General features: G+C 38.3%; 1 protein-coding gene across 4 annotated transcripts in view; it reads left to right on the top strand.

The window, feature by feature from the left end:
* Positions 1-2147: 2147 nt before the first annotated feature.
* LOC306756848 (dedicator of cytokinesis protein 3-like) overlaps positions 2148-11048 on the top strand; it is a gene marked incomplete at both ends in the record, with an annotated part of 190548 nt that continues 181647 nt past the window's right edge. For all 4 annotated transcript variants that reach the window (XM_079241741.1, XM_079241740.1, XM_079241742.1 and 1 more), the window contains one exon: positions 2148-2184. In XM_079241741.1, coding sequence (XP_079097867.1) covers positions 2148-2184 — 37 coding nt within the window. The remainder of the gene's footprint in view (positions 2185-11048) is intronic.

The raw sequence follows: 11048 nt of genomic DNA, 5'->3' as shown, positions 1-11048 counted from the left end.
ATTTTGGTATCCGGTTTGGAAATTTCAGGTTTTTTGGACTACCAAAGCTCAGATACCATTTGAACAAAATGTCCAGATGATTTATAAAAAAACAAAAAAAACAAACAAAACTTGTCTGTGTGACATGGACTTAATTTTCAATAACTGGCTCTGAGTGATCAAAGCCTCCCAGCGGGATTTTAATCTCTTATATAGAGAAAACAACAGAACCTAAAATCAAGCCTTGACATTTATTCATACTTATACATATAAACAAGTCTATTGCTAAGATATGATGGCTAATTAAACAGACTAATTAAAGACCCTACCAGATATGCCAACCATGCTTTGAAGACAGTATGAAACGATTCAGTTTGGTCTATTAAAAACCACTACTGAGACTTTTCTTGTTTCTAAGTTACACATGAGGTCAATTAAAACTTTGACAAAGGTCATCTAAGTGCGATGATTAGTCTAAAAGCTGGACTGATGCTTAAATTAAATCATTTAACTGATTAAAAAAAAGCTTTTCTAAAATTTCACTTTCAGAAAAAATACAGCACTGCATGTTTTAAAGGTGACCCATCTTTAACACACCTGAATGAAAGGAAAAGACGTCAACACAGTAACAAAGAACTTGAGGAGGCCGTTCATTCACCTAAACCAGGTGTGTTACAGTCGGAACCAAGGCCGGATTATCCAATGGGCATTGTGGGGACAGGCCGGTCCAGGGCTCCACGTAGGGCAAACACCAGCAGTTTGGACATGAAACAAAATTTACATAAAAGCCAGATAGTTACACCACAGTGTCTAGTGTATTTCTGTTGGTACCACTGGCTGAGAGATGTTAGAAATGTCGTTACACAGTGTATCATTCACAATTTTCACAATGTTGTGTTAGGGAACGGAAGTGGAACAATCTGGACCCAGGGGCCTCTGCACTTTTAATCCTGCCCTGACAGGAACACAAATACGACATGAAGGGCAGTTGGTTCTGAGGAGCTGGATTGAGAAACACTGCAATAATGCACCACGCAAAGCCATTGAAGTGTTTCTCAGAAATATCCACAAGGTGGCAGAATATAACAAAACTTTTTAATGCTCTTCCTTTAACGCAACATGTTGACGCATGTTCATCTGTCAGGCTACTGAAAATAATTTCACTGTGGTGTTATGTACTTAGGACCTGAGTCATGTAAGGTTTTCACTGACTTTTATTTGGATTTACGTGATAAACCAGCTTGTTCTGTGCATGGCACCCCCCTCTGAATGCCTCAGCAGTCTATTATCTGCCTTTTGACCAGTGCGTCAGAGTGAAGGCGTCTGGCAGTCTTGCATATATATTAAGAAGGCTTGTCTGATGTATGTAGCAATTTTCTTATTGCGTCATGTCACTCGTGAAACCCTTTAATGATGGGATGGGGCCGCGGACACACACTCACCCACTCAAACGCTGCTATCTCCCTCTGACCACGGAACCCACTCCATCACAGGCTCCTAACTCGCCTGATCTTAAACTGATGTTTGCTTTCGGAATTGCAGAACGCAAACGTGCACAAAGCCTAACAAACCTAACAAAGAAGAAGATTCAAGGCACGAATTGAAATGGAGATTTATGCAAGGCGAGAGGCTTGACCAAACTTAGCAAAAACATTTTTTTTTTTTATCCCCCTCCCTGTTTTTTTTTCTTCTTCTGTTTTTAGTATTTTTGCGCTCTTAATGGTCCGAAGAAATCTTTGAAATATTCAAGTCTCGTAAACAGCACCGGGTAAGCCCTTACCTGGGCTGATAGTGCCCACCCCTGTGGAAGTAGTAGACTCCCGTTTCGTCTGATATCGCGGTGACGCCTGTTTAGCGGATTTCTTCTGAGGTTTGCGCCAACAGAGCGCAGTACACCAGCAGAGATGGACAGAAACGTCGCTCCATGCGTCACCGCCAACCTGATGGGATAAAATGTCCTACATCCAACTACATCCATCATTTAAACTATTTTCGACCTAGACACCCAAACATTTTTCTTTTTTTTTTTGCCTCCCATCATCCAGAGTTAAACTTTTCTCCATCGGCTCTCCTCCTCACTGGGCGACACCTCGGTGGGATTTCCATGAAGCTCCGCATCGGGTGACCATACTTTGTTGGGGATTTTGCTCTGTGTGCAGCGGGACATCATGTGGACGCCGACGGAGGAGGAGAAAATCGGCGTCGGTGAGTAATAACAAAGATCTGATGTCCGAGCCAGAGCTTTTGTCACACTGAAAAGGGACAAGCTAGATAAAAAAACAAAAAAACAAAACAAAAACACTAAATCATGTCTAAGTGACAGTCTTTAATGTTTACGCCTTCTTTTAGTAACTTGGAACCGTTTAAATGCTGTTACTGAGCTGCTTTCAGCTTTCTCTGCGACACGGAAGACTTCACGGTGAACGAGCAGAAATGCTTTACTTTGGAGGGGATGTTGTGTTGAACTGCAGCGAGACTTCACAGCACTCGCAGTGGGGCTCTTTCATAAACACTGTCCATCATAGTCCCATATGTGTGTGTGAAGTGTGACTGATAACTGGTGTAATTTAAGTTGGACTAACCAACCTTTAGGTTCTGAAATATTTCACAATCTATAACAGCATTATCATTGTGGTGTTTTCATTATGGCATTTCTAATCTCTATGATGTGATGCAGGAGCTATACAGAAGACTATCATAACTTAAGTTCAAATAAGATGCTGTAATGTGGGCATGTATGTATATATATGTGAATATATATATATATATATATATATATATATATATATATATATATATATATATATATATATATATATATATACACACACATATATATATATATACATATATATATATATTAGTCATGGAAAAGGTGAAAAGGATGTAGCAAGGGGAACAGAGTGCTATGTTAGTGGACTGGACAGGTGACAGACAACAGGACAGCAGTGATTTATTAGTCCGTATTGTATTGCAGTGTGATGAAGGTGAACTTTTTCAGATGACAATTGGTTATTTAGGGGCTGCTAGCCAATAATCCATTATTAACTTTTTGTGTATTATTCACCCCACACCCTTTGCTTTTGTTACTGATCATAACATTTAAAGATTTATCTTTTTCCAATCTGCCCTTGCTGAGTGGATAGATATTTTAAATGTTTTAAATGTTGCACAAGTAAAAAAAGCCTGCTGGTTATTTAGCTTCAGCAATAAGTTCAGCAGTAAACTGAAAGGCTGTAAACTGTCTTGACTGAAAGTAAAATGGACACTTGGAACCTTTTGCAACTATCATGGTGACAGAACACCAGGAATTGTGGTGGCTTGCCACATCTGGTGCTTCTGTCAGATTATTTCTGGCATATTCAAACAATAACATCTAAAGTTAAACAATAATCTTGATATGATTATATTTTAGGGTTGTATATGCATGTCTAATTACTTTGATTTGCACTGTATGTTTTTTCTTCTTGGGTTCATGTAGGCTACATCCTTAACAAAGTGAGTTCTTCTGGAAATCTTGACTCTTCAGCTTCTCGACTCTTTAATTGGGCGAATAACCTGGGCAGACAACTTCATGATAACACAGCTTGACTGCAGCTGCTTTTATAACTGAGATTTCAGGTGTCTAATGAAGACATTCTGTTAAATGATTAAACATTTTTTTTATTTAATGGGTTTTGACCACCCATGTCGGTGAGACTTGGTGTAAAAAAACTATCAGAATTTACACAAAAATTAGCATTAGTATTGAAAGTGAAGCAGCCCCCCCCCCCGTCCAAATGGTATCGATTGACAGCTGCCTGGGCCTCTCTGACTGACCGATTAGGCGAAACTCTACACCCGATATCTGCAGTGGGAGGGAACAGGACTCTGCTGACAGGAAGTCAATGTGGGGAATCATGACTCTGGCACTCTGTTAATTGGAACGAGACATTAGCAGAATTTGAATGAGAGGCCTTCTTTGTTTTTTGTTTTTCCTTTTGCTTTTTTTTTTGTAAGTGTTATTTTGTTCTTGCTGCTCGCTGTCGCTTCGTGATTTACTCTCTTTTACTGCTGTTTAATAGGTTTTGTAGAGCAAAGTGTAACGGACATGTTGTAAGGACACCAGTACCATAATCTGACAGTGCAGAAGTGTGAAAAGGCCCCTGCTCCTGATAGACTGTGTCACATATGAATGTTTACAAGGCACAACAATCAATGTTGTGACATTGTTTAAAAAAAACAAAAAAAAAAAAAAAAAAAAAAGAGAGGAAAGGTACTTCCTGAATCTTTTAAATGTATGTTGTCTGGAGAATTAAAGATTATTTTAGAAAATCTAAACAAGAACAAAAAACAATAGGAAAACCCTTCCATACTGTTTTTTTACTTGACAGTTTGTAACATTAGATTATTTAAAATGGTCTAACTTGACAGATTTTCTCTGTGTAAACTAAAGAATCACTTTCTGACCTCATCAGGTTTTTTCTATCATGCAGTCATGGGCAAATTGCCACATCAAATGCAAATTGCTATGGCTATAAAGGCCTACACTTTGTCTTCAGAGTGACAGTAAATCATGTTTATAACAAAGTCAAGTCATGACTGTTCAGTTTGATAATATAAGATATTGAACTAATTGGTTATCTGTAATTAGATACATGGAAAAATCTGAAAACCTTCCTCCTTTGAAACTTGTTACATGTCCCATTGGTGTTGTCATAAAAATGTGTTCTGTGGCCTTTGTTAATCCAACCATTTGTGATTTTGCTGGATAAGGCCTTGCATACCAAGGCAGGGAGAGTGGTAACTCATAGAGGCTTTCCAATGGAGTTGGGATGACTAGTGCCTGGTTGTAGAAAACAGCTATTCAGCTGGATGAATGCAGCTTTGTGGCGCCCATAGAGGTTCCTGAATGCAGTTTTACCTCCCCCAGGGCAGCACTGCACAGCACTCAGTTCTCACACTCACACATTACACCGAACACACACAGGCAGATGGACAAATGAACAGATATCTCACATCAGACACACTCGTTATGAAATGCCCCTGCTAAAGCGTTGAATCTTTACCAGCCACAGCAGTTCGTCTTTAATCAAATGTTCTAAACGCCAGAAAGTACAGTGACATTCAAAACTGAAACTGGACTTGGTCCAAAGCAGTGGTTTTAGAATAAAATTCACAACTTAGCAGGATTATAGGACTCACAGTCATCTGCCTAAAATGTTTACATAAAAAGCAAACAAACAAATGAAAAACACACAAAACACATCCAGATCTTTAATATTGTTTGGTCAGTAATGTCAGATACAACATAAAATCAATACACACATCTATGGAGAGGACAGTAACACTTGACCAATGCGTCTTGTACTCTGTGAGAAGGCTGTTTTCTGTTTTTGCTCTTCTGTCTCTTCTGTGTCATTGCCTTTGAAGAGACCCAGTTAGAAAAGTAAGGGTTGGCATCTTGATCAGAGCTCTTCCCAGCCTACGGTGCACTCTGTTGGGCACTTTTAATTACACATTAATGACCTTTCTGGCTCTTGTTTGTATTGTCTTTGTGTTGGACTTTCTATTTTTTTCAAATGTTACATTTTAAATCATAAACACTTGCTGCTACTTTAACAAAACCTTGAAACATCATTGTGTCATGTTCTACAATTTTCCCTGACCTGCCTAACGACAGTCGTAAGACAGGAGGTTAAAATCTGTAAATCCAAAATAGCATAACATTGCGAATTAAATTAAACACACACATCAGGACATACTTTTCTTGTTTGACTCTTTTAACCTGATTTGGGTCATATTCATTTAACATTATGTATGTAAGCAGGAAACTGTAAAATAAATGTTTCTGGTTGTAGAAAAAATAATTCTTTCACCTTCAAAGTTGAAATCTTTTGTCCTTTTAACATTTTTAAAAGCAAGAAATAAGTCTTCATTTGAAAGTTGGTGGTTTGCAAATCGACATTATGATTCACTCTAGGTTCATTTTAAGAGCTTAACTTAGAAAAAGTTATATAGTCCCATCAAAGCAAACATTATCCCACAACTCAATGGCGGACTAACTCATTTAATGCCCACTGCTGCCACCAGAACCTTTATACAGTATGTTAGAAAGTCATGTGTTCAATCCCTGTTTGACTGGGACTTTTCTGCAGACAAATAATTATGTATATACTTAATTAAAAATAAATATATAGATTTATTTATAAAGTCTTCCCTGCACAATTTTCCACATTGCCTGTAAAAATGAACCTACAAATCAAGCTGACTTCTTTTGCATCTGCCCCATCCTTCTTCACTAAGCCTTTCCCTCCTCTTTTCCTCAGGGAGGGAATGTTGCCTTCTAATCACAACTCAAAGCAGTGAATTAACAACCACACTTCACACAGAATCTCTTTATTAATTTAGTCCTTTTTTGTTCTAAAAGCTTGTGTGTTGTGTTCTGCAGTTCTTTCAACTCCCTTTGCTGAGGTGGGAAACCGTTCTCGGGTCTTACTGGCTCTTTCTCTCATCTGAAAAGCTTAAGCAGCTCTCACAGATACTGGTCTGGTTGTCAGGACTCTGTCTCTGTTTCTGTAATGTAGTCTTTACAGAGGATGTAACTGCAGAGTAACAGGCAGCTGTTAGGGAGACCATGCAGATCATGCCCCATTTAAGTCTCGTGGACACTGGAATGGAGAAATGGAAAATATTTCTAAGCACTTGTCTGGAGGTACAACAAAAGCAGCTAGGAAGCTGCATGAAGTGTAAATGAAAAATGAATGCCACAATTCTCAGTTTAACCCATAAGAACCCAGCATGACACATACAATACAGTTCCGTAGACATTTGGCATCACTTTATGGTACAAACTTCGCTCAAAATCACGTGGAAGACAATCTGATTTCTGTCTTCTGTCCCTTAACGGACACCAGAAAATTTTGACATATCTAATAATAATAATTGGACTTATTGGTTCAGTTTTTCATGAGCTGGGTCTTTATGGGTTAAATCATGGAGTTTAACTAAATACATCCTTTAATATCAGTTTAAAAAAATTGATTTCTTCTCGCATTAGTCTGCCATTTGGGTGTCCATCTACAGCTGATGGTCACTGATATCTACTAGATTTCAACTTAGAAAATATTAAACAGTCCCACTTAAACATTTAGCTACATATAATAGCTTTTAGTGATTGGTAACATAGATTGATAGCTTTAATCATTGCTACTGTAATAAAAGCTATCCTCAGGAGAAAAACATTTAATTGGTAAGAGATCCCACATAAGGATACATAAGGCATACATAAGGATGAACATGCATGTTCACATGCAAACTTCACTCTGATTATTATTATTTTACATTATTTGACTTAAATGCTTTAGCTAAAAACTTTCGTATTGCTTCTTTGACTTTTAGTTTATATTTATGAATGTTGGTGGCTAACTTATTGACCTCTTTGAGGCAAAGTGTCCTAATCTGAATCATTCTTATTGTAAAACTAGAGTTTGAAATAGAAATTTAGATCATTGTGTTATATTTATGGCTGTAATTGGACACTATTATGAATGTGTATAAGCATGCTTGGCTGAGTTTTTTAGCATATAAATCTTTGTGTGGGCAAGCTTTACCATAGGATTTGCAGGAGGAAGTGCATGGAGCATATCTATGCATGTATGCCTGGACCATATGCAAAATAAACAAACTCCACATGAATTATTTATTTAGTAAAATTGAATTCAAGGGCTAAGATGTTTGATTAACCAGGAAAATGATACGATTGCGAGGGAGTTCTTGTTCATCAGTCCTCAAACCACAGGTTGTGTGTGTTTTCTCTGACATGGTAGCAAAGTACATATTTCTCCTTCAGGGAATGAAAAATATTATCTATCCCCATTATGATATTCAGGACTGTGGAAGTGGAGAAGCCTTCAATCACACATTCCCATGTTTTTTGTGTTTCACTGACCGCTGTTTGTCTGAGCTACCATTTGTCTTTAAAGGTCACTTTTATTTATATAAGTTTATCTGTATAATTTATTTGTAAAGCACATTTCATGTACAAGACAATTCAAAGTGCTTTACATAAAAACATGGATTCAAGAAGCATTAAAAACAAACTTTAAAAGAAATTAAAAAAAAGAAAAAGAGAATAACGTAAAATATATAAAATACATTAAGTAAATGTTATAGGGTAAGGAATAAACAATTGAGTTTCAGTTGACCTGCAGGTTTCTGGGAGTTAATTCACTCTCAGATGTAAGTCGCTTTGGAGAAAAGCAGTTGCTAAATGACTCTAGAATCAAATGGAGAATTGTTCCACGCTGGAGGACCATTAAAACTAGTTTAGTTCTGAATCTGGGAATGGAAAGTAGATTTGACTCTGATGAGCCTCATATACAGGATATGGAGACATGCATGACTAATAGACCAGTTTTTACATGATTGGATGATATGTCTATCAAACTCAACTGCGATTGGTCCTTCTCCCGTCAGTCGCCCTGGTGCAAAAGTAGCTGTTTCTGTGCGTTGGAGGAGTGGCTTCAGAGGGTAGTCTGAAGGAAGGTTTGTAGCTTCTTTGAACCGTTTTTCCAGGATTTGTACCCCACTTTTAAATTCTTCTCTATTTGGCTGTATGCAGTTTCTCCCAAGTTCTCCTGCATCTACCAGTTCTAAAAAAACAAGCTGATGTGTTACAAGTTTATTGGTGATTCTTGCTCATAATAAGGAGTGGGGTTATTTATGTCTATATGCCGGTTAATCATGAAATAGACGAGCAACCAGTCCGTCTGACACTTCTTGTACCAAAGAACTCTGATTGAGGATGCGGACCTTCGGTTCTGCAGCAATGAACAAGATAAACAGAGTAAAGAAAAAATAGTTTACTCTGGTGGCATTTTGTCTTTGCTAATATTGACTGCTACTATTTTTTATATTACATATATTTACATATTACAAATAAGCAAAGTGTAATATTTTCCATGTTGCCCAGCAACAAGCTTACAACAACCAGCTTGTCCTTCGTTTAGCTAGTTACAGATAACTTCTTCATACTTGTACATGTCTGTTTTCATTCTTTGACCTGTGCTCACATTAGTTCTCTGTCAGACTTTTAGTATTGCTTTTGTAAGCTTGCAGTTCGACTCCAAACTAATGATTTTAATCAGAAGTTTGAAAAACACTGGCTGCTCTATGTGCTGGAACAACATGCCAAATCCGTTGTTGGGGTGCAGGGGAGAGGATTCCTTTTTCATTCTTCGCCTCCACTCTTCATTTTCACTCCCTCTGGTAAAACTGATAGCTAAGTCATGATGAGGATGTTGCAGGGATTCTGATGTAGGTGGGAGGTTCGTCATAAACATCAACTCGCTGCTGTACGCTGGTGTGTACAGTTTGTGTTATACGATTCCTACCTCTTCACTCACTGCCAGCAGATAATTCTGTGTGGAATATTGTATGTGAGACCAAAATTAAAGCGGAAATGAGAAAGAAAACTTTGCTGTACAATAAGGGCGGGCAAGTAGGGCAGGAAGCGATAGGCGAGAAACTCAGCAGGATTAAGTGCGAAGGATCGGCGATACCCCTTGGTGATGGATGATGGTGTCCTTTTAATTGCTTTTTTTCATGATGAGAAAATTATTTACACATCAGTGAAGTATTACAAAGCATGTTGATCTAAATAGTCTCAGCTTGGAAGAGGTTATGGGGAATAATAAAGACAGAGCGAGTGGGCGTGTTTTGCAGTTGTGTAGTTTTGGGTTAAGTGTTTTGTCATCTGTCTGTTTTTGTTCAAGATAACTCAAAAAGTTATGGATGGATTTTATTGGAATTTTCAGGAGTTGTTGGAAATGTGAAAAAGAAGAACTGACTTGATTTTGGTGTTGATCCAGATCACCGTTTAGATCCAGGAATTTCTTAAAGGCTGTTGCGGAGGTTTGTGCTCTCCGAAGGCTTTTCTAGTTTGCAGCTTTTTCCACCTACGATTTTCTCTTTCTCGGCTGTTTAGCGGGAGGAGGCAAATAAACCGAGCTGGATCAGGAAATTCTTCCTGCATTTTCTCAGCCATGTTTGCCTTCCGAGTTTCTTCTTCACTACTCTGTATTTTCATCCTAACACGTTATTTATATGCAGGGTGTGGAGATCAGGTATGTGCTGCGGGAGGAGGAGGAGGAGAGCCGGGAGAAGAAGCTTAATGAACAACTTCAATTCGGCCCGAACATTGTCATTGGTCAGAGCTTTTACAGATTTACTGTAAACCAAGGGGTCTAGCTACATTTCTTATTGTTCATGATTACAAAATGTAGACTATTGAGATGAGGAACCAGTCTCTGAGCAAGATTACCTACCCCAGCTTTAATCTCCATCTCTGTCACTGTCATGCTGCCTGTGTCTATTTCCCCATTTCTTAGTGAGCTGCTTCCATCTGGAGCTCCTTCTGTCTTAACTTGCCTTTATCTTGAATCTGAAAATCTCCCGAAACATCCTTCTCAGAAACTTTTATTCCATCCTAAAATAACCTGGGCTGGGAAATATACTTTGTTCATCTTGCCCTTCTTTGCCTTTCTCTGCTTTCTCCAACTCCCTGTGATTCTAGTTGTTAGGATAGTAAATAAGTGTTCGAATGGACTCATCATCTGTGGTATATGTATAGACTGTGGCTTTAAAGAATGCAAAAATCATGAATATGTCATGTGTGGTTTATTGATGTCAGAAAAAACTTTCTTGGGTGTGGGCTTCATGTCTTACTGGCCATTAGCCAGTGGGTGTATGCGTGTTTGTGTTTCTCAAGGGTCTTAAACACAGCAGCATTTAGGAGGAGAGTTCCCTTGTTGTTATGGTTACACTTAGTTTCCGTGGACATCCTGGCAAGTCTGTTTCCACAATCGCCATAACAACCCAACTTCTCAGCTTCCACTCAGAGGAAAGAGGCGGATCACAAATGGTTCCAATCAATGACAACAAAAACATATTGATTTGTCATAACTGGTTAGTCCACAAGTTAACTTCTGATATTCAGTAAACACTGCAGCCATATCAGCTCTGCAAAGTTCAGTAACAGCATAACCTCTTGTCAGTTGATCAATCACTGTTCAGCATTACACATGGGT

This window comes from Telmatherina bonti (genome assembly GCF_933228915.1).
Source record: "Telmatherina bonti genome assembly, chromosome: 6".
In the NCBI taxonomy this organism is placed as follows: domain Eukaryota; kingdom Metazoa; phylum Chordata; class Actinopteri; order Atheriniformes; family Telmatherinidae; genus Telmatherina; species Telmatherina bonti.
Note: the sequence above shows the minus strand (reverse complement) of the source record. Positions and strands in the feature narration are given on the sequence as shown.